Source organism: Camponotus vicinus, unplaced genomic scaffold (assembly GCF_025532165.1).
Source record: "Camponotus vicinus isolate PSW18456_S1 unplaced genomic scaffold, iyCamVici1.0 SCAF_1, whole genome shotgun sequence".
Taxonomy (NCBI): domain Eukaryota; kingdom Metazoa; phylum Arthropoda; class Insecta; order Hymenoptera; family Formicidae; genus Camponotus; species Camponotus vicinus.
This window is the reverse complement of record NW_028141945.1, coordinates 33,393,767-33,417,301: the sequence shown is the minus strand read 5'-3', so window position 1 is coordinate 33,417,301 and position 23,535 is coordinate 33,393,767. Positions and strand designations below refer to the sequence as shown.

The window sequence follows — 23,535 nt, the reverse complement described above, 5'->3', positions numbered from 1 at the left end:
ATATGATATTTATATATATAAAGCCATTATTTTATAGCTTATCTATTTGGAGTATAAAATCTCTTAGAACACATAATACTATTTTAATAGAATATATTTATAAATTATATACATACTCACTCTCTTATATCTATTAACTTTCTTTTCTAATTAATCATTGAAATACATTCTTGTAAAAGATTTTGATTTTCTTTCTACTTTTCGCATAACTTACGTTAACAAGTAATTCAACTTTGACACTTTCATAAAACAAAAGACGTTAGACTACAAACATTTTTCTAAATTTCATCAAAATGTCTTTTACATTAACTTACGTTATTTCTTAAATAAACAATTAAGGTCAAATAAAAGCTAAAATGACAAATGTCTATTTAAAACTGTAAGAATGAAATACATGTTACATGACCACTTCTCTGTTAAGAATATGCATGCGGTCTCTCAGACAATCAGCAAACGAAAGAACGCTTGCAACGCAAGCGCAAGACCTTGCAATCGATGCCGACGCGTCTCCCTTATCTAGTCTTAAACGGGACTTGTCATTGCGAACATGACAAGTGCATTTCGCAAAGAATCCGCGATATCGCAAAACCTTAACTATCAGAAAGATATTCAATATGTTTTTAAATTGAATAACTGGATCTTAGGTTCGCTCGGTATTTGGCCAATAGCGACTCGGGGAATCAGACAACATGCATCTAAGATCGCGATCACGCTCTGTAATCTTGCATTAGCTTTCGCGATAGTGCCCTGTGCCTTGCATATCGTTTATGACGAAAAAGATATCATCATGAGGCTTAAACTATTTGGTTTACTGGCATTTTGTCTTACTGCTATGACGAAATACTGTATTCTCGCGATACGTCGGCCTAAAATACTGCGCTGCATCGAATACGTGAAGAGCGATTGGTGGAAAGTCAGTGTTACCTGTAATTAACATAATATATTGTATTAATGTGCAGAATTCATTATAAAATACTGAAAAATGCTTTGATTAAAAAGTAAAACACACAAATAAAATAATATTAATTTGAAACTAGATCCTTTCGAGCTGATTATGTAATTCTTCCTGTTGTTTAAAAACGATATATTTATTTTAATTAATTATAATAAGAATAATTATCATATTTAAATAATAATGATGAACTGTAAAAACTGAATGTGTGTGGTAAAAAAAAAGTTTTCTTTCTCTCTACATTGTAGCTAAAATTTCGATTAAAAAAAAGAAAAAGTAATCGCCAAAGAGTGCGAAATTAATTTTTTGTTTATCGATAAATAATGTAACCGATAATATTATGACAGGTGACATTTAAAACAGATCGTACAATAATGTTGAAATATGCTACCACTGGTCGCAATTTAACGATAATCGGCGCATCTTTCATGTACACTGCGGGCATCATATATCACATGATTCTGCCATTCTGTTCGGAGCATAAAATTAACAATCAAACCGTCAGACCACTTGTGTATCCGACTTATAGTAAATTTCGCCAGTCTCAAATTAGCCCGATATACGAAATTGTGTATGTAGCTCATTGCATGTGCGGATACACGATATATTCAGTAACAGCTGGTGCATGCGGATTAGCTGCCCTATTTGCTACTCATGCATGTGGACAAATCCAAATAGTCATATCGCAATTGGAAAATCTTTTAGAAGGTGAAAACTTCAAGCAAGGCCCGAATGTTCATCAACGAATTGCTGCTATCGTGAAGAATCATGTTCGAGTAGTAAGGTAACATTTTAAAATAATAGCTTATTAAAATCTAATATAATATAATTCAAGTAGAAAGATAACTAAATATAAAAAACTAAAGATAAAAAATTTAATGAATTGTATTCTAAAATTATAAATAATAAAAAATATATTTTATGATATTTAATGATGAATTATTAATACTCTTTTGTTTTCATATAGTGCTCTTTAAATCTTTTTACAACTTAATATATTTAAATATAATTATAATTTAACAAAAAAATGATATCATTTCCAAATTTCACAATAAAAGAAATTGCTATATAATAACATCTCAATAGTAATAATACAGTCTTATTAATTCTCATCATTTTATTGTATGATGGCTGTAATAGACAAATGCAACAGGTGGTTTCAACGAGCAATACATTCTGTAGGCAGCTCAGTTTCATGTCAGATAATAAGCATGTGCCATTACATATCCGTTTAAGCTATATATATATATATATATATATATATATATATATATATAATGAATAATAGTTTATGTTAAATAAAATATATATTTATATATTAAAATAAAAAATGTGTGGATGGAATAATGCATTCAAGTTTCTCCATGCAAAGCAGAATGACTAACTTATTTCAGGTTTGCGGCTGTTGTAGAGGAAGTTTTACAAGAAGTATGTTTGGTGGAATTCTCTAGTTCCGTATGCACGATATGTCTGCTCGAATACTATTGTATATTGGTACTAATATGACATTAAAAAAAACTATTAACAGATTTTGTAAAATTATGTTTGTTATCTCTCTCTAATTTGATAGGATTGGCAAGAAGATGATAGAATTGGTTTAGCAACTTATTCTTTGCTCCTTGTTTCATTCTGTTTCAATGTATACATATTATGCTATATCGGTGAGCTGCTTATGGAAAAGGTACATCTTTGGTTTTTTAATCATGCAATTTGCTTAATTTCAATCGCGTGCGTATTGAATGATTATTAGCGACTAATTTATTTGCAGAGCAGTCAAATTGGATATATATGTTATATGATAAATTGGTATCAATTATCGCCAAAAACAGCTCGAAGCCTTATATTAATGATCGCCATGGCCAGTCATCCTATAAAGATAAGTGCCGGTAGAATGGCAGATCTATCATTATCAACTTTTGGAAATGTGAGACATTTTAAATATAACATTTATACGGTATAATTATAATTTAAAATCTATATATATATATATATATATATATATATATATATATATGTATACCTTCACATTTGAAATAAAATAATAATTTCATAAAAAATAATATTTCAAAAATAATTTAGATAACAGAAATATGTAAAAAAAATTATTATATATAAAAAATACAAATAAAGCAATAAATTTTATTTTTTCATACTCTACAAGCAATTTTACTATTTAAATAAAATTTCCAAAAATAAATTATAATCAGAGAAATATTGATGTAATATAATTTGTTTAGGTATTAAAAACTAGTTTAGCATATCTGAGCTTCCTAAGAGCATTAATAATATAAGATGTGATAAGATTGAAGTTACACATGAAACAAATATACAAAGAGATTATTTTGAATTTAATGTGACCTACTACTCAATATATGAAATATATCTTGATAGATAACATATAGAAATAATATATAAAAAGATATATGTTATATTATTTGATATTTATATTCATTTTCTTTTCCCAATTAATTGTTTTCATTGAATGATACATTCATCAAAGGAACAATTTCACTCTTCTTATTATTTTTTATATAAAAACTGCAACTAAGTAATTTAATTTTGACATTCAAATAAAACTACAAAATGTAAACTATATATGTTTTTCTACTTTAGAGAAATTATTTTAGAGATTTATATATTTCACATCTTAAACAATTAAATTCAGATAAATTTGCGAGACAACAAAAGCGTTGTTCCATTTATAAAATTTCTAAAGTAAAATACACCATGCACGATCACTTCTCGATTAATAGGCACATCTGTCAAACTATCAACAGACTATTAAAAGACGTATTTTACTACGTAAGCGCAAGCGCATATCCGGTGGACTTGCAATCAATGTCGCGTATCCGCCTCGTTTAGTCTTTAGCGGAATTTATCATCGCGAACATGTCAAGTGCACGCGAACCTGCAATGCCACAAAACTTGAGCTATCACCGCGATATTCAATATGTTCTCAAGTTAAATAATTGGATTTTATGCACGATCGGCATTTTACCATTCACAACCCGCGGCATCGGACGACATGTATTTAAGATCTTGATCGCGTTCTGTAATTTCATAATAAGCTTCGCGATAGTGCCTTGCGCTCTGCATATTATCTACGATCAAAAAGACATCACTATAAGACTTAAGCTGTTCGGTTTGCTAGCTTTTTGCCTTACTGCGATGACGAAGTATTGTATTCTCACAATACGTCGACCTAAGATATTGTACTGCATCGAATTTGTGAAGAGCGATTGGTGGCAGGTCGGTGTTGTCATTAATTAGCATAATGTATCGCGTTAATTTGCAGTGATTATAATGATGTATTGACAAATAATTTGAGTGAAAAAAGCGTGATTATGTTATGTTTGTTTAAAAATGATTCATTCTATTGAATCTCTATATAAATTTAGAACGATATGATTCTTATAGTTGTTTAGAAAGCATTTCTATTTTGTGCAATATTAATATAATAATTATATTTAATAAAACATAAAATAGAAATCAAATACGCTTAAAAAAAGAGCATATATATAATTTCTTTTCTTTTCACATTGTAAACTAAAATTTTAAAAAAGGAAAGACAATCGAAAGATTAGTAAATTGATAAATTGCGATTTCTTATTTGTCGAGATTAATAAAAATGAGCGATATTGTGATAGGTGACGTTCAGATCTGATCGCGAACAGATGTTGAAGTATGCTGCCGCCGGTCGCAAGCTAACGATAATCGTCACATCGTTTATGTACACTTCTTCTGTCATTTATTACCAAATTTTGCCGTTTTTTTCGAAGCACATAATCAACAATGAAACCGTCAGACCGTTCGTGTTTCCGATTTATAGTAAATTTCGCCAATTCCAAATTAGTCCGGTGTACGAAATTGTGTATGTAGTTCATTGTATGTGCGAATACACTCTATGCTCAGTGACAGTTGGTACGTGCGGGTTGGCTGCTTTATTCGTCACTCATGCATGCGGCCAGATTGAAGTGATTCTATCGCGATTGAAAGATCTTGTAAATGGAAAAAATTTCAAGCAAAATCCAAATATTCATCGACGAATTGCTGCCATTGTGAAAAGTCATGTTCGAGTAGCAAGGTAACATTTTAAAATGATAGTTTATCACTGTATATAATAACTTATTGATTTGAAAAAACTTAAAGATTGCAGTTGAAAATTTTGAATTAAGAATTAAGAATTAATAATTTTAAATTTTAAACAATAAAAATTTTTTTAATTATTTAATTTAAATAAAACAATTTCTTTTACACATGGTACTGTTTACAGCTATATACATGATTAATTTAGTAGTGAAATAACTTTATTTCTAAATATAAAATTTTTCTAACATCGTATACCGTATCTATACAGAATTATGCAAGTTTAAATACAAACTAAAATTTATTCTAGATTTACTGCTGTAGTGGAAGAAGTTTTACAAGAAGTATGTTTAGTAGAACTTTCTAGTTCTCTATGCACGATATGTTTGCTCGAATACTATTGTATAGTGGTGCGCTAACAAGTATACTACAAAAAATAAAGAATTCTTAATGAAAAATCTTATAAAATTATATTTGCTGCTTACGATTTAATAGGACTGGCAAGATGACGATAGGATTAGTTTAGCGGCCTATTTTCTACTCTTTGTTTCGTTTTGCTTCAATGTATACATGTTATGCTATATCGGCGAGCTTCTTATGGAAAAGGTACACTATTGTTTCTTTAATCATGCAATGCTTAACTAAATGTATTTAATTATTTGGATTAATATTATAGAGCAGTCAAATTGGATGTATATGTTATATGATTAATTGGTATCAAATATTACCAAAATTTGCTCGCAGCCTTATATTGATAATCGCTATGGCCAGCCATCCTATTAAAATCAGTGCCGGTAGAATAGTAGATCTGTCATTATTGACTTTTGTAAATGTAAGACATTAATAACATTTATGCATTATTATTTTATTGTTACCTACTTTAAATTTAAAATAAATTACGTTACTAAGAAAAATTCATTTCCAAAATTATTTAACAATATTATTTTATATAATAATTTAATAGTAGATTGGAAAATGCGCAAAGAAACTCTACAATATATAACTATAAAATACAATACAATATATAACTAAAAAAGATCATTATTTAAATATGCTTTTAGATATTGAAAACTACACTGGCATATCTCAGTTTCCTACGAACGTTAGTAATGTAGACATAATTAAAATTATGAAATATGTGAGTAAAAGAATTTCTTTCTTTGATTTGATATATAATTAATCTATTTAAAAAAATATAGAAAATCTTATATATTAAATATAATATTATGTTAAAATTATCGATGTTCACATATTCATTTTTCCTTCTTCTAATAATTACATTATATGCATCATAAAACATATTTGATATTTTTCTTTATATAATACATGATAATTTAAATGTGTATACAGAAAAATGCAAAAAAAAATACTTATTTTTTTTTATAAGGAATACGCAGCGATCTAATACAGTGGTATACTACATATATGCATAGTCGGGCGTCCATCTCATGCAATCTTCAAAGCAATTTGTCATCATGAACATATCAAGTAAGTATGCAAATATGATTATTATTCGAAATTTTAATTATCATTGAGACAGTTAACATGTTTTCAGGCTGAATAATTGGATTCTATGCACAATCAGCTAGTCACAGTTCGTGGCATCAGATGATATACGTAAAATCACAATTGCGTTTTATAGTTTTGTGTTTAATTTTGCATGACGTACTTCAACAATAAAATGTTACATTGTATCAAATATATAAAGAACGATTAATAATATATGAATAATTAATTTATTATTAATTAATCTTATCATTAATTAATATAACATTTTTTTTAGTATATGGTATTCATAATGACGTATTAAGAAATAGTTTTAAAAAAAGATTCTGATTTTGATTTGAATTGTGTTTAAAAAAAATAAAATTTGTTTTTATTCACAACGTAATTTAATTTTCGATTTTTAAAAAGGTTATTGGCAAATTGCTAAGTTGAATTATAAATAAATTTACAGTTAAATTTACAATTGTCTTCATATAGCGCTAAACATAATCAATAAATAATCAATAAAAATTGATTTAGCACAAAAATAATTTAAAATTATTCCTAATTTAATATTATATTGAAAAAATTAACTGCTGCATATATATAATTTTATTTATATAAGTTATTTAAATATCATCTTTTCAATATATATTCTTAAGGAATGTGATAGAACGTGTAACAGGTGGTTCTATGCAAATCAGTAGGCGGTACCATGTGCATCAAGTGATGCGCGGACTATAAGCATGCGCTGTTGTATTTTAACTCCCAATTAAATATGTTATATATTTATATTATATAGCAACCCATTTATATTATATAGCAACCTCTAAATTCTGTTTTTTCAAGGAGCGCAACTATTTTTTTCGGGTCACATATGAGTCAGTTTTTGAAAAAAATAATATAACATAAAAAGGAAGACTGTCTGTGTGTCCATCTCTTTCTAATATATTATACATTTATGTTTATTTTTATGTTAATTATTAAAAAGATATTGGAGCATTAACAAATCATATAAGAATTTCATCGCAAGGAAGTACAAGAGAACAAGAAGGACATTATTGTGCTTTGTGCAATCTTTGTTATTATTGTCTTATGTTCGTTAAGATTAAAAAAAACTTTAGTTGAATATATAGTCATATATTCTTATATTCTTTTCATTGCTCTTCGCCATAATAATTAAATCATAGAAAAATGGCGCTCAAAGTTTATAATTAAACATAAATTTTGGTCTTCACATTTTGCTTCAATAAATAAATAAATACATATATATGTATATATATATATATATATATATATATATATATATATATGTATCATTGAGATGTTATTCATGGAAAAAGTAGTTTAATTTTTTTGATCGTGCAACATTTAGCATTAACTACACGTTGAATAATCGTTTGCGATTAATATATTACAGAGCAATCAAATTGAATCAAACTAAAATTACAGACATATAGAAAGATTATTTTTTTTAAATTTAATTTGTATATCTATATATTGTTTAATACAATAACATATTACATAGAATAATATTACGCCAATGCCGTATACTCACACACATACACACACACACATACACAAAAATGTTCATTTATTCACTTTATTTTATCATTATTAATTATTATCGTTAAACTACAAAACTAGTGTCAAATTATTTAATTTGTCGAAAAATATAGATAGAGAAAGAATAGAACAATGCAGAGGTGAATTTAAACAGAAAGATGAAAATGTTTCCTCCACTTGAAATCAGATATAAGATATACCTGTACGACCACTTCATGATTAATCGTATGCACATGATCTGTCAGACTGACAGCAGAAAGAATATCTGCCAGCGCAAGCGCATGTCCAACGACCTTGCAATCAATGTTACGCGCTGGCCTCGTGCAGTCTTAAACGGAACCTGGCAATGTGAACATGAGAAATTCACAAGACAATCAGGAGATGTCGTCGAACATTAATTATCAGCGGGATATGAGATATGTCTTCAAACCATGCAGCTGGATCCTCGGTTCAATCGGCATCTGGCCAATTACATTCCGCGGAATCGGACAACACGTGTCCAAAATCTCACTCGTGCTGTGTAATTTTGCGTTAGGATTCGCGATAGTGCCGTGTATTTTGCATATCATTTATGACGAGAAGGATCTTAACATAAGATTAAAGCTCTCTGGATTATTGGGCTTCTGTCTCACAGCAATGATGAAATATTGCGTTCTCGCGATACGTCGGCCTAAAATATTACGCTGCATCGAACATGTGAAGAGTGACTGGTGGCAGGTTGGTGTCGATATTATAAAATACAGCAAGGAGTTAATGAATAAAATTTATCGCGAATTAAATGCTTGAAAAGTGAAGGCTGAAAGAAATCTCTTTCTCTTGCAGAAAAACGAGTTTCGCTAAAAATTGCTTGAGATATAATCTTGATTTTAAAATAATGCTATTTCTCGAATAATGTTTTTCAATCTTTACATAAAAAATAACTCTATTTATATATTTTATATCTTGCCGTTTTATTTCTTCATTTAATTTGGCTAATGTGTTAATTATAATTGCAATTTTCTCTTCTCTGTTATCAAAAATTCAATAATTAATACGAGGCTACACGCTTTTAATAACTAGATATATAAATTCGTATTTTATGCAAGATTTAAATTTGAGGAGTCATATTTTTTTGTATTCATCAATTTGACAATGATACACTAAAGCGAATTTCGTAATTTTGCTTTCGAATGTTCTCATAATTTGCAATAAATAGTGATTGCTGTCATTAATTCCCCCGGCAAATAGGATTACTGGCAATACTGTGACAGGTCAAGTTCAACTCCGATCGCGAATTAATGATGAAGTACGCTGCCACTGGTCGTAGGCTCTCTATAATCAGCACGACTTCCATGTACATCGCTGGCTTCATTTATCACACGATTCTGCCATTTTGCACTGTGCATAAAGCCGGTAACGAAACTATCAGACCGCTCGTGTATCCAACTTACAGTGAATTTTATCAGACCCAGATTAGCCCGATATACGAAATAGTATATCTGGCTCATTGCATTTGTGGATACACTATGTATTCGGTCACGGCTGGATCGTGTGGATTAGCTGCGATATTCGCTACTCATGCATGTGGCCAAATTGATGTAATCACGTCTCGACTTGAGGATCTTTCGCGCGGCAAAAACTTTGAACAATTATCAGACGTTAACCAACGAATCGCTGCCATCGTGAGTGGTCATGTTCGAATATTAAGGTAACATATTCTGCTCTATGAAATTAGTTTAAATTAATTTAAGATTTTTTATGTTTAAAAAAATCTTGGTAATTATGATTACATTTAAAATAATAAAATAAATAAAAGAGGCAGTTTCATGCAGAAAGAAATTTTCCATATTTTATATACGTACACATATATAATTTTTTTTTATTTGTTGCAAAAATGCAAAAGACGAAGAAATACAACAAGTGTATCTAACGAACCTTCAATATGTATGTGTGTGTATTTTAGAGGACGATATAACCCACACAGCAAAATATATCATAGAGAGATCTAAGAGATATCTAAATATCAGAATATCTGATTTAAATAATGCTACTCAGATATGACTGGGATATCTATAAGATATCTTCCAGATTGCAAAAATGTATGATTTTTTCAACTGAGATATGATATCTGATCTTGCAACAAATCAGATAGAAAAGATTATATTTTCGTAAAAATATTATTAGAATATTTTGATAATTAAGATATCAGATATTCTGAAGATATCAGATATTCTGAAGATATTCAAGATATATCAGATATCAAGATATCTCAAATACAACAAAAATTTATTGACGAAATGATATCTGATTTACGTCTGAGATATAGATTGCTGTGTGGGAATTGCATGTCTCACGGATTATGCGCAGCTGTGAACATGCGAGATTACATTCTTATTTGAATGTATAACTTTCATTAAATAATATCATATACTCATTACGTGTTCAACTGATTGCAAAAAAGTGCGCAAAATTTATTTCTTTAATTTTTTATTAAATATTAATTGTATATATTTACTGTGGGTCTGTATTGAAACTAATAATGATATATAAAATTTTTAAAATTAATAGTTAGGAATTTGGCTCAAATAAATAAATCAAAATTAAATCAAAATTGACACATAAGAGCCACAGCACGATAATTGGAGCGCAGGGAAGAAATATTTCCTTCTTATTAATTGTTGGTTTATTTCGAATAGACAGTATTACTATACTACTACCACGCTGTGGCTCTTATGTGTCAATTTTGATTTAATTTTTATAAAATTTTTAACATGCAACCAATAATGATCTGTTTCAGATTCTGCGCTGCCGTGGACGAAATTCTACAAGAAGTATGTTTATTGGAATTCGCCAGTTCTATATTCACAATGTGCTTGCCTGAATATTATTGCATAGTGGTGCGCTAAAATATATGTATTTAAAAAAAAAATAATCTTCTTTTAATGCACGAAAAATCTTAAAGAATTATATTTGTTACTTATAATTTCATAGGATTGGCAAGATAGTGATACAGTTGGACTGACAACTTACTTTCTACTTTTTGTTTCATTCTGTTTTAATATGTTTATATTATGTTATATTGGCGAGCTACTCATGACGAAGGTATATTTATTTTTTCGATTTTATGTAATTTAATTTCAATTTTCGTGAGCATGAAACTATAGCAAAAAATGGACAAAAAAGAATATATTAAATATTTTTCCGCGGATGACGTTTTTTTTCCAGAGTAGTCAGATTGGTTCGGTATGCTTCATGATTGATTGGTATCAACTACCGGCAAAAACAGTTCGTAGTTTAGTATTGGTGATTGCTATGTCAAGCCATCCTATAAAGATCAGCGCTGGCAGAATGATAGATTTATCGTTGGCGACTTTTGGAATCGTAAGAAATTGTGTATATGATATTTATATTTGCAAAATTAATCCCTGTCTCGATATAATTGTAAACGAAATAAATCAATATCCTAAAATTATTCGAAGTATTTTTGCTTTCTTCGTATACATTTTTTTAATTGTATATATTCTTCTAATAAGTAATTTAATTATTAAATTAAATTAAAATAAAAAGCATGTTTATTAATGTAATTTTTTATTAGGTACTCAAAACAAGTCTGGCATATCTAAGTTTCCTTCGAACGTTAGTAGTAATGTGAATGTTATTGGAATGCCGTAATTAATATACAAAATATATAATATATCGTCTCTTTTACAATATAGATTCTTCATAAATCAAATGTAAGCATTTTAATAAGATAACAATCAATTTCTAATGAAATACATTTTTCGTTATTTTTGAAAAATAATTTTTTTAAACTTTTATTTTAAAATTATAAATAATTATGTGTTGTACAATTTTATGGTATATATAATATATAACATTATTTTAAACAAAAAGTAAAAATATTTTTAAAGGAGAATTTTCTATTAAAAAAGGGTACAATATTTATAATAATTTAATAATATCCTACTGCTGCTAAGATTCCACTGTTGTTAATGTCTTACATTTGTCCAATAGAAATTACGTAGTGAAACGTAAAACAGCTGTATCAGCTGATTGCTGTATTAATTCTTATCAGCTGCTGGTTAAGTTGGTCGGAAAGACAGAATAACACTAGTGCTTTCCATAAACATAAAATGTGATTAAAATGTGAATAGTATCCCATATAAAAACATATAATTCATGTAGATAAATAATTATTGTCTGTGAGAGCTTGTATAAAAATGTGAATGTAATGTATCGAAAATTATATTCCAGTTTGTCTTGTTTTTAAATACCTAACCTATTTTTCATTTAATATTTATTTTATACTTATTTTGTGTATAATAAAAATTCATTAATTTCTCTAACAAAAAATTCTATATAAAAAAATTATAAAACTAAAAGTATATTGTAAAAAAGGAGTAAATTATAAATATATATATTATAATAACATAACAAGAAATCATTAAATATGATTTGACAATTCTATTTACAATCTTATAATGTCAACAAATTTTTTTATATATTTTTTATAAATAGTTATATATTTTTTAAAATTGTACATATAAAAATTTATAAAAGTGTATAATTTCTTATTTTATTTTCTTTCCATATCCATTATAATAGGTGTTTCTATTGCGTCAAGATCAGTGTATTCATATAAAAATACATTGATATAAAATGTCTGAGAAAAAGACCATTGGGGGTATTCCTGTGGAGTGTCTAACTGGAGAACCAGCTGCTATATGGTCTGGCTGGCGTACGTTGGGAGACAGAGAACTTGTGAGAGAAGCTTCCGCTAAGGGAACCCATATAAAACTAGCATATAAATGCCTTGCATATAGAAGACACTGTTCTATAGAACAAGCATGTATATATTTCAATGAAGAAGTAGAAAATTGGGTCGGTGAGTTGTTAAACAAAAAACAAGTATACAGAGCGTCACATATTTTAAGGAATATGGTATGTGTCACATATATTATATTAGTCTATCATATCTTTTTCTTTTGAACATGAATGACATAATGAATAATATTTCCAAATAATAAAATAAAAAACAAAATCTATAATATGAAATATTTATAATAATCATCCTTTTATAGGGAAAAGACTCAGTGGAATATATTTTTACTGTTTCCACAAAGAGCAAAGATGCAGCCTTAAGAAACTATTTATGTGAATATATGATAAATGTTAGTGGATTTAAAAATGAACATGTCGCAGCGTGGAACATAATTAAGTCTGTTATAGAGCATGAAGAAAAATACAAGTAAGTTTATAAAATTTATAAGAAAACAATACTTCCTAGATATAATAAGATAGAAAAGAATTAATAGTTATTTTATTGTTCCAGAATTCAAAATGGATTAAGTTCTCGTATATGTATAGATGATATAATGAAACTACCAGAGAATATTAAACAAGCCTTATGCACTGAATTATATTTCTCTTTGAATGATCCACAGATTTTGGGAAGTGTATCAAACACTATTTTGTGGGATTATTTGTTATCTAACAATAAAATTAATGAAATAAGACTATGGATTGATGCGTATTGCAATCCAGATATCTTACAAAATTCAAATGAAATTAATCACCATTTAAAATCGTTATTTTTAACTTTAAATATTACATCAGATATGATTGAATATATAGATTCTTCCAATGCTAGTAGCCTTATAAAAGATTTAACTACAGATTATTTATCCAGGTATGTATTTTATCTTTTTAATGTATACTTACTGATAATTAATATATTTACTAATAACAAGACTAATAAAAAAAGAATATATAAATTTATTATTTTAGATATGGTATATATATAAAAAAAGAAACGTATGATTTAAAATTACTATTAAATCGTTCCTTTGGCTGTGGTATTACATTGGAAGAACTTGATGCAACATTATCTCTACCTTCTTGCAATATTGATAAAACAGAATTTTTGCGAAATGTTGATCAACAATTGTGTCTTGCACATTGCACACAAGAATGTCACACTGAAGAAGACAATTTAAAGCTAACACAATTATTTAATGTATTAACTGATATGTGTAATGCTAAAGATCATTACGAAGATGCATTAATACGTGGAATAGTTGAATCGATTAATTATATTTCTGACGACTTTAATGCCTATCTAAAAACGAATTATTTAGCAAGCTTGACATTAATATTTTTACAATTATCTCAAATGAAAAGTGCCTTAAGTAATGAGGCAAATACTTCCGAAAAGAATAAACTAATAAGAGACATATTTACAAACAAAGTTGTTTTAAAAATTGGTGAACATATTATTTCCCAAGAAGTTCTTCAGTTTGCGCTTACACACATACCAAATATGCAATGTATCATCGAAGATCAAACTAAAAAGGATGATATTACAGTGTACGAATTATTAGACGGATATAAAAATTTGAATGCAAAACAACTTTTCAAATGGCGCTTAAAAAATGAGCCTATGCCTACTTTCACAAACGAAAATCTTATTAAAAAATATGGACATAAAGAAATATTAACATATCGTTATTATCTGAAAGAAGGCAGGCCAAATATGGCTGCGTATACCTTAGAATACACTCAAGCTAAGTTACTCGGAAATGTATCTTCTCAAAGGTTTGTATTTTCAATGAGAATATTTATTTTTGTCAATGTGCTAGTATGAACAATTAAAATTATTTTAGAAAATTCAAAGCAGCCTTATACGCGCACATTCTCGCTTTGAGAAATCTAGATAAGTCGGATATTGTATGCAGTTGTATTGTTTTTATTGAATTGTTGAAGATTGACTCGAACAATTTACGATTGCACGTTACTGTGGCAAACTATGTGCAGGAGCAGTTAAATATCTTTATAGGTATAACATTTTATAATTGTAACTAAGCAATTACAATACATATATGATATTTGCGAATAAAATTTTGAATATTCTTTATTCTACAGGGAATTTATTAGAAAATGTAGTGTATAAGAATCAAACTGACCTAATGTCTGTGATATCTTACTTAGAACAAAGTTTCCAAAAACATTTATTGGATAAAATCTTGACACGCAATAGTGAACAGTTTATTGAAGCATTAAAAACATGGAACATTATCGTAAGCTTTGCACAAGTTCACAACTGTGTATTACCCGATATATTGCTGAAATATTTGGCAGATCATGATTTATGGTTCGAATTCATTGCAGTTAGCCACATATTCGCTTATCCCATAAATCAGGTACATTGTAGAATAATAATAATAATACTAATTAAAATCTATATCTCTCAATCTAATCGCGTTTGCTAGGTACTGGAAAACGCCCAATTATTTAATAATGCGAGCATACGGGAACATTTACTAATGTGTTTCAACAATAGTAAACTTAACAGATCTGAATCATGTAATGAACAAAAATCTCGTGATGCGAGGCAATCAACAAGACAACGCAAAATTGGAGTAAAAGAAAATGTAAGAGTGTTGTTTGTAAATTTTAGTTTCTAATTTTAGTATATAATTAATATTACTTTCCAGGAATCTCCAGCATCCAGTTCATCTATATGTGGAACTGATATAGATGCAATCGACACAGAACATACTTTCAATCCAACTTCTTTAGATAATGATTTATGGTTAATTATATTAAATTGCCATCAAAGTCAAGATCCACCCAGAGCATTAATTAATGCATCTCGTTCAAACTTAATGCCTATATTGGCTATTTTGGCTACGTGTTATGAGGTATTATTTTATGCTAATTAATAATAGTAAATTTTATTAATTTTTCTTTACGATTAAAAATGTTATGTTTATAGCCATCCTCAATAGCAGCATATTGTTATTGTTGGATAGTAATATCAACAAAAAGAGAAGATATACTTCTCGATTACGAGGAATGTCTGGAACAACAAATATGGCCTTCTGATAAAGTATCAGAATTATTAAATAAAATGGTTCAATATGGTTATATTAACACAGTTAATCGAGCTTACAAAATTTTCATGCCTGTAAGTTCAATTAATTATGTAATGATGACCAAAATGATAGCTAAAAATTCTTTATTGTAATTGATATTAAAATCTTGCAGGATAGCATTTTGAATCTATTCTTTGAATTTATGATGCGAACAATCAGTTACAGCGAATTTAAGGATAGTCAACAGTATTTAATAGAGTTTAAGTCACAATGTTCCTCACTTAAATCTAATGTATGTATAGAATTATAATATAAAGTTCAAATACAAACTAATTTACACAACATTATTTTTGTTACTTTTAAGAAAATCATGGATTGGGACAGCGTCCATTTCACATACTTGAAGAATTTGTACTGGATTGCATTTGTTGCAACTCGATGCATTGTTACAGCACTCGGTTATGGCTTTCAAAGTACGCCATTGCGAATAAAGTTTCTCGAAGCGCTAATAAAGTGTGATTTTTCTGCAGATTTACCAGGTAAAACGCGCACAATTCTATATTAATTAATCCATGTTATCACATAATACTTGCAATAATTTGTAAAATTTATCATACATGTATATTGCAGTCGCAGTACCGGATTTTCAATGCTTGTTGGATATAATAAAACTTCTACAAAAAACCGATATAACATTAAATTTTAAAGCTATTACTATAATCGACAATGTACATAACTTTGACACAGAGATTCAAAGATGCATTAATGACTTAATAGCAATCGAGAATTACAGTATCGCTCTAGAATTAGCATCTCGCGCCGGACTAAATTCATGTGAAATTATACTAGCACAAGTAATAATTTTTGAAATTTTTATAAGAAATACTATGCGTTTCTTTTGAACATGAATCCATAATATTATTTTCAGTATCGAAATATTTTTAAAAAATCTATAAATGTGAATGACAAAATAAATTCTGTTTTCTGGATGCAATGTGCTCAAGATTTCAATCGGTATAATGTTCCATCTCAAATAGCAGTTGAATTCTTTGTCGAACATGCCAAAGAAGTTATATCGCATAAAGAAAGGTGAATATCTAATATACAAGATACTAATTCTAATATATAAATAACCAAATATTTTTTCTCTAGATATGAAGTTTTAAAATTGGCTTACGAGACTTTAAAAAATACTGAAATTGAGCAACAAACTATCGATACTCTGGAGATGGCAATGTGGAAATCATGTATTTTAGCTGGACCTGAAAATGTACAGTTTGATTGTGACGATTACATTTTTAATAAATTGAAAACGGAATTACTATCTGGTTTGGATAGATTACAAGTCGTTTGCTCTTTGATCGACGAAGATGAAAAAAAATCTGTAGAGATTTTAATTAATAAATTACTTGATCTTGGCAAACTAGATATTGCCTTACGAATAAGCATGATGTTTAATTACAATCATAAAGTAAGTAGCATCCTTTTATTTTTACAGGTATATATTAATATTAAAAAAATGATTATAAAAAATTATTTTATAGGATTTGCAAATATTGATGCTGTGTTTAAGCTTAGCAGAAGGTGAAGTTTCACCAACAGACTTAACTGTGCAACAAAAGAGTCTCTTGGAAGAGACGAGTAAGAACAAGCAACAAAAATATGGCATTTTCCGTCGCGCTCTACAAAGATTTTCTTCATCGTCATCTCGTATGTCTTATTATTATCTTTAACACTAATTACAATTTCTTTTTCATCTGTCTAAAACTATTTTTTCACTTCTTGCATATAATCAATATATCGGAAAATTATGTATTAACATATTTTATTTTTGCAGTAAATACAGTTTCATCAGAAACTAGCAAGATAAATGATACAATGATTACTAACAATCACCAACTCCAAATGGAATGTATTTCAATCTTAGAAAAATTGTCAGAAAGTCTTAAACATGGGAATGAGATATGCCTGAGAATTATTTCGTGTTATAAACTTGCTGCACGCTTAGGCAAGACATATCAATCCTTATTAGTGCTGAGCAATCCAATTAAATTTCTGCGAGAGACCATAGAAAGTAATATTGAAAATAAATTTGAAACTGCTAATAACATAATAATATCTTATAAAATTAAGACGGAAGATGTGGCAATATTTTTAACCGAAAACATTACAATGCACATAAGTCGTGCAATAGAAGGTAATAAGAAAAAATTATTTTTTATTCAAAAAGTATCATTTCAATATTAAAAATAACAATATTGTGTTATATATAATTTCAACAGATGGACAGGAAGATTTTATTTTTATTTGGGGCTATTCCATACATTCACACTTTCACTTAATAATGGAACTTTGTAGTGATACTTCATTATTAGGGTTAAAATTGCTAAAAACAGCACAATCAATGCTGGGAAGATACATTAGTACTCATGATGAAAAAAAAAATGGTAATTTACTTTTTCCATTATTTTTTAAGTTAATTAAAAAAAATATATATATGTGTGTGTGTGTGTGTGTGTGTGTTTATTATATATATGTGTTACAGTTGCAGGATTAAAAATAATAGTGGAATTACTAATAAGATCGCACGATTGTTTTACGGCTTCCTGTAATATGGAAGGAATAGCTTCAGTATTACGAAAGTGCCAAAACCTCGCGAATATGTTACAAATTTTCAAACACTGGGCACTACTAGTATGTTAATATTTTAACATTTACATTATTATTTTTAAGATTACATGATTTATTAATTACATTGATTAATTCCATAATTTATTTTAATTCTCATGCTTTATTATTAGGTACGTCTTGTAACTGGCGTTGGGCGATTTACCGAAATGAATTACATATTTCAAATTTTAAAGGAAAATGATCAATTTGAATCTTTATTGGGACAAGGCTTAGATAAGGTATTTTTGCTCATGTGATAAATTGCAAGCGAATACATACTTTTCTTTTCATTAATGAAAAAATATACATTTTTTTTTAATCGAACAGGTACCGGGTCTAAAAATGGCACTGTTAGAATTTTTGAAACGTCAATGTCCAGACGATAAAGAATTGTTTACTTTAGTGGCGCTTCATTTCCGTTTGTACTACGAAATCGCACTCATGTGGGAAAATGAAGCAAAGGAAGTAATTTCAAACTTAATATCTGATGTATTAAAAGAATACGGAAGAGGCGTAACTCCAGTGGAAATAAAGTTCACTCGGAATGATAATACCCAAAAACAATTGCAACTGGCCATAACTAATTTCACTCATGCCACTCAATATTATTTACAGGTAAAGAAATAAAATTATTACATATATATTTTTTCAGAATAAAAAAAGAATATATTTGATTTCTAGGATAAAAAATTAAATCTCGCTAACCAGTGCGCTCATCAAGCCCAGCTTATCGCTCTTCAACTCGGGCTACTGCACGCGTTACCGCATAATCAGCAAGCGATATGCTTATTAAATCTGAAAAGTGATGAGTTAGATAAAATACTGTCTCAGATCTTAAACTTTCCTCAAGCTCTTATTGTCACTCGCGCTTATAATTATCACACAGATTGGGCTAATCTTATTTATCATCATTGCATTCTCAAAGATGAGACGAAATATCTCAAAGAATTCATGATGGTAAACGATCTGACATCTACGATTGTACAAGATTGTGCGCGTAGGTGAGTTTAATACGACCAATATATGTATAAAATTTAGAAAAAACGATTTTTCTATATATACATATATAAATAATTTTTAAAAAAATATTTTTAGATACTGTTTGGAAAAAAATATTAATCATTCCATGACAAATAATATGAAAACTCTAATCTCTGAATTATCAGATGTCGAATGTAAATACAAGCTAGCTAGTCAGCTTGGTTTTAAAGATATTGTGGAAGAAATGTTAAATAATCCTTTAGTGGGTTCCTATCTAAAAGATACGATTTGGAAGAAAGGATACACTTCATGATATAATATGTACTACGAAGAATTCGACACAGTCATCTTTTGATAAAAATACTTATAACCACAAATCGTTATGACAAATTATTGTAAATTGATTCTATTTTATTGCGAGAATATAAATTTGTACTTTTCAAGGAAATAAATATTATTGATATTATCTTGCTTGTATTACATGTCCTGTTATTACATATGCTATTATTTAATTATTTATAACAAATCAATTTTATATAAAAAGATAAAATGTTAAATTTAATAATGTTATACGTAATAAAATGTAACTTAAATGCATAGTATATATTTAAGGTTTTTACATTTTTAACATTTTTCATACATTATTTTTCATTTCTATTTATAATTTTTTTACAATCGATTTCAACTTTTCATACATAATTTATTTAATTTTGTATAAAATAAAAATATCCCTAAAAATAACATGTTTTTTTATTTCCCTAAAATAAAATTAATTTTTATAAATTAAATTTTATTTAAAGTTTTAAATTTTTTTTAATGCCCTAATAGTCCGTTAAAACTATAAGACCTAACAGCTTTAACAGCCCTACTTGCTGGCTTACGCCAGTAGAAACTTGCAATAAAGAAATTTGGAGAATCCTAATTGAGAATCCGCTATAATGAGGAATTTAAGGAGCCCTAATCAGGAATTTGCGATAAATTTAGGGAGTCCTAGTTGCGTAATATATCTTCCGGTGCGATTTCTATGAGATCAAGCAAGGAGAATAACTCCTTCTATTGCCGATTATTGTTCGACTAATAAGACGACTAATAATTTATTTATAATATTACAATCGTTTTTTAGACGCGCATGTCAGTCGTCAGAAATCACAAAATATATATTATCATGCATGTATAGAATATAATTAACATATATCTTAACTCTCGGTCAGCGAATGATTAAAAATCTATATCTTTAAAAGTGTTTTAAAGCTCATATATATAATGGAAATAAATATCTCATGTATATCTATCATAAAATTGCAATAAAGATATTATCTTTAGTTTAGAAATATTTTTCTTTCTACTTTAATTTTGATACACAATTAATATTTCTTTTTATAAAAGTTTAAAAATATAAAATTACAATTTATTCTTTTTATAAAAGTTTAAAAATATAAATTTACAATTTAGTATAAAATTTTATTTTAGAAATATAGAATATAAATACATATTAAAGAAACTTTTTTTTATAATTTAAAATTGATTGAAATTCATACATGCATCCCGCCGTCCGAGAGTTAAAAGCAACGGATTTATCTACATGCATTTACAAATCCATTGCTTCAAAATAAAAGGTCATCACTCACCGACACTGATGCGCTACAGCGGAGTTGATACTGGAACTACGTTGTCTGTAACATACAAATATAAAATTCAAATTTAGCAGCGCTTAAAATAATTAATATTTAAAGAAATTATTATTGTACGTACTGAATTTTATATCCGAATTATAAATAAATGTATAAATATGAAATAATTTTATAAATAATTTCAATTTTTAAGTAGAAACTTTTATAGAAAAAATTTTTATAAAAATTTTCCTCATTTTTTCTTGTTTAAATCATTCAAATAAATGAATCAAATTAATATGTGTACACGATTTAATAATTAATATATAATAATAATAATAAATAATATAATAAGATATAATAATTAATATAAATAATAATACTTACCATCAGGTTGTTCCGCCGGTGCAGGATGCCTCTCCTAGGCCTCCTCCTCCTCTCATTGTCAGATCATCGAGGTTGTGTCTATAACATACGAATAAAAGATCCAAATTATAATAGCATTCACAATAATTAATATTTCAAAAAATTATTACTGTACCCATTGAATTTTATATTCCATGCATGTATAATAATAAGCAGATTAATAAAATAATTCTATATATTTTGTGAAAAAAGAACATTATTAATAATTTTCTAATAACTATATAAAAGCTTTACAAAATTATAATTTTTGTAAAAATCTCCAATTCTCTCTTATTAAAATCATGCGTAAGTAAAAAATTATCATACTCTGTTTATTAATTATATTTTTCAAAAATTTATAACAAAAAAAACATTTTTTGCTAGTTTTACATTTAAAGTATTAATATCAAAGATAATCTCTTAGAAGATATTCAAAGATCTTCAAAGATAATCTCAAAGAAGATCTCTCTTAAAAGATAAAAAAATTGCGCGTAATAATTAGTTTTACAAAATGAATTATTTTGAGTTTTATGAAAAATAGATTTATAAGAGTATTAATTGTGATTATATTTGCATTTAATTTTTGACGAGGCATCGGGCTCCGGCAGAGCAATCTTCTGGTAAATAATTTATTTATTTGTAATTATATATTAAATATTTATTATAATTGCATGCGCGCAATTTAAATTGATTAGATACTTTAAATATGTTAAAATAAAATCTGGAATATTTTATACATGCATTATATTATATGATTATATTTTTAGAGTGAATCATATATACTATTGAGAAAATGAAAAAATAATAAGCAATATATCTATTTTAAAGACAGTATACATAAATAATAATTTTTATAAATTACTCACCATATCTCTCTAGCTGCTTAGGCTCTCTCAGTGCTCTCTGGCTATCCGATACTTTTCCAGATGTCCTTCTCCTTTCTTCTTAATCCTTTACTGTTACCTCGTAGCACTCATATTCACTCGCCAACAAACAATTAATTATATTTAATTATATTTATATAAAAACGATCGCGAGACACTTTGCACGGCACTCCCGATCGCAAAATAATTATTCGAGATACGTATTTTATTATATTGTAAGAGAGGAACACGAAAAATGTTACAATTCGCTCATTCCGTTATTCGAAATACTCGATTACAAGAATCAAAATTATAAATTATCATTTTGTTGCACAATCCTTACGAGCAATAGTTATTCTTCTATTTCTTTTCTATTTCTATTCTAATATTTAGAATTAAAAATATTTCGTCTGATGCTTTATCGTATAATTATTTGATCTAAATATAATTCAATTGAGAACACGCAATATTTAAATGAAGCCAAAATCATGCACCACTCGATTCTTACACTAATTAACTATTTCTATTTGTTGATATATAATATATGCACAATAACGCGAATCATAAAATTGAAATATTAAAGTAATGTATAATAAAGTGATGAGATACAGCAATCGTTTAATCAATATAATATATATGCTTGCATTTTAGAAAAGTTCAAAACATCGGGCGAAATCGAATTTGATTCTATGCAATGTTAGAGAAATAATTATTATCCGTAAGGTTCGATAATCCGAGAATATTGTAATAAAATTTGTAATTTTTGCCCCTTTTGCTTCAATTTTTATTTACAATAATGAAGGATCGCGTTTCGATGGATTTATCATCGTCTTAAAGTTTCATGTTATTTATTAAGAGTTAATTCATTGTTAATTGTAATAATCGTAGCGAATTATATTTCGATTCTAATCACGATCGCACTTTTAGGAAAAGAATTCAATAATACGAAGCGTTCCGTATCACTTTCCCCGCTGGAATGTGCCGTGCGAATGATACAAAGTCGTCGCCTATATAAACAATAGCGCGCATACGTCATCAAGGTCGAACGTCGTGTTATTGATAAC

At 27.8% G+C, this 23,535-nt stretch overlaps 4 protein-coding genes across 6 annotated transcripts; all 4 read left to right on the top strand.

The window, feature by feature from the left end:
- Positions 1–308: 308 nt before the first annotated feature.
- On the top strand, positions 309–3,243 carry LOC145969273 (odorant receptor 10-like). Its single transcript, XM_083095294.1, has 6 exons — positions 309–913; positions 1,300–1,736; positions 2,347–2,446; positions 2,523–2,633; positions 2,721–2,906; positions 3,190–3,243. The coding sequence occupies exons 1-6, from the start codon at positions 548–550 to the stop codon at positions 3,241–3,243; spliced, it is 1,254 nt and encodes a 417-aa protein (XP_082951420.1). The 5' UTR covers positions 309–547.
- Positions 3,244–3,632: 389 nt separating this feature from the next.
- Positions 3,633–6,822, top strand: LOC145962439 (odorant receptor 4-like). The gene is made up of 8 exons (XM_083083498.1): positions 3,633–4,201; positions 4,600–5,036; positions 5,349–5,448; positions 5,534–5,644; positions 5,715–5,870; positions 6,100–6,176; positions 6,426–6,526; positions 6,594–6,822. Exons 1-6 carry the CDS (start codon positions 3,842–3,844, stop codon positions 6,151–6,153), a joined length of 1,218 nt encoding a protein of 405 aa, XP_082939624.1. The 5' UTR covers positions 3,633–3,841; the 3' UTR covers positions 6,154–6,176; positions 6,426–6,526; positions 6,594–6,822.
- Positions 6,823–8,343: 1,521 nt separating this feature from the next.
- Positions 8,344–12,178, top strand: LOC145962429 (odorant receptor 4-like). Its single transcript, XM_083083490.1, has 7 exons — positions 8,344–8,806; positions 9,340–9,776; positions 10,866–10,965; positions 11,060–11,170; positions 11,294–11,449; positions 11,664–11,802; positions 12,083–12,178. The coding sequence occupies exons 1-6, from the start codon at positions 8,444–8,446 to the stop codon at positions 11,718–11,720; spliced, it is 1,224 nt and encodes a 407-aa protein (XP_082939616.1). The 5' UTR covers positions 8,344–8,443; the 3' UTR covers positions 11,721–11,802; positions 12,083–12,178.
- On the top strand, positions 12,159–20,059 carry Spg11 (spatacsin). Of its 3 annotated transcripts, none has more exons than XM_083083473.1 (23): positions 12,159–12,296; positions 12,674–13,009; positions 13,150–13,316; positions 13,401–13,757; positions 13,856–14,662; positions 14,731–14,903; positions 14,990–15,267; positions 15,337–15,498; positions 15,562–15,768; positions 15,843–16,034; positions 16,115–16,234; positions 16,307–16,481; positions 16,573–16,796; positions 16,871–17,031; positions 17,095–17,413; positions 17,487–17,652; positions 17,780–18,139; positions 18,225–18,389; positions 18,488–18,636; positions 18,744–18,851; positions 18,940–19,227; positions 19,294–19,613; positions 19,708–20,059. In XM_083083473.1, exons 2-23 carry the CDS (start codon positions 12,728–12,730, stop codon positions 19,904–19,906), a joined length of 5,379 nt encoding a protein of 1,792 aa, XP_082939599.1. In that variant the 5' UTR covers positions 12,159–12,296; positions 12,674–12,727; the 3' UTR covers positions 19,907–20,059. The 3 variants fall into 3 exon arrangements, with proteins under 3 accessions (XP_082939599.1, XP_082939603.1, XP_082939607.1); XM_083083477.1 differs by having other exon boundaries at positions 12,165–12,214; XM_083083481.1 differs by lacking the exon at positions 12,159–12,296 and having other exon boundaries at positions 12,814–12,953.
- Positions 20,060–23,535: the final 3,476 nt, after the last annotated feature.

Excerpts from the sequence above, each read along its gene's own strand:
- LOC145962429 (XM_083083490.1), top strand. The coding sequence starts at position 8,444 with ATGAGAAATTCACAAGACAATCAGGAGATGTCGTCGAACATTAATTAT. Across the intron at positions 10,966-11,059 it reads CTGAATATTATTGCATAGTG|GATTGGCAAGATAGTGATAC; the intron begins GTGCGCTAAAAT and ends ATAATTTCATAG. Across the intron at positions 11,450-11,663 it reads CGTTGGCGACTTTTGGAATC|GTACTCAAAACAAGTCTGGC; the intron begins GTAAGAAATTGT and ends ATTTTTTATTAG.
- LOC145969273 (XM_083095294.1), top strand. The coding sequence starts at position 548 with ATGACAAGTGCATTTCGCAAAGAATCCGCGATATCGCAAAACCTTAAC. Across the intron at positions 914-1,299 it reads TGAAGAGCGATTGGTGGAAA|GTGACATTTAAAACAGATCG; the intron begins GTCAGTGTTACC and ends ATATTATGACAG. Across the intron at positions 2,634-2,720 it reads GTGAGCTGCTTATGGAAAAG|AGCAGTCAAATTGGATATAT; the intron begins GTACATCTTTGG and ends ATTTATTTGCAG.
- Spg11 (XM_083083473.1), top strand. The coding sequence starts at position 12,728 with ATGTCTGAGAAAAAGACCATTGGGGGTATTCCTGTGGAGTGTCTAACT. Across the intron at positions 17,653-17,779 it reads ATTTTCTTCATCGTCATCTC|TAAATACAGTTTCATCAGAA; the intron begins GTATGTCTTATT and ends TTATTTTTGCAG. Across the intron at positions 18,852-18,939 it reads TGGGACAAGGCTTAGATAAG|GTACCGGGTCTAAAAATGGC; the intron begins GTATTTTTGCTC and ends TTAATCGAACAG.
- LOC145962439 (XM_083083498.1), top strand. The coding sequence starts at position 3,842 with ATGTCAAGTGCACGCGAACCTGCAATGCCACAAAACTTGAGCTATCAC. Across the intron at positions 5,645-5,714 it reads GCGAGCTTCTTATGGAAAAG|AGCAGTCAAATTGGATGTAT; the intron begins GTACACTATTGT and ends TTAATATTATAG. Across the intron at positions 5,871-6,099 it reads CATTATTGACTTTTGTAAAT|ATATTGAAAACTACACTGGC; the intron begins GTAAGACATTAA and ends ATATGCTTTTAG.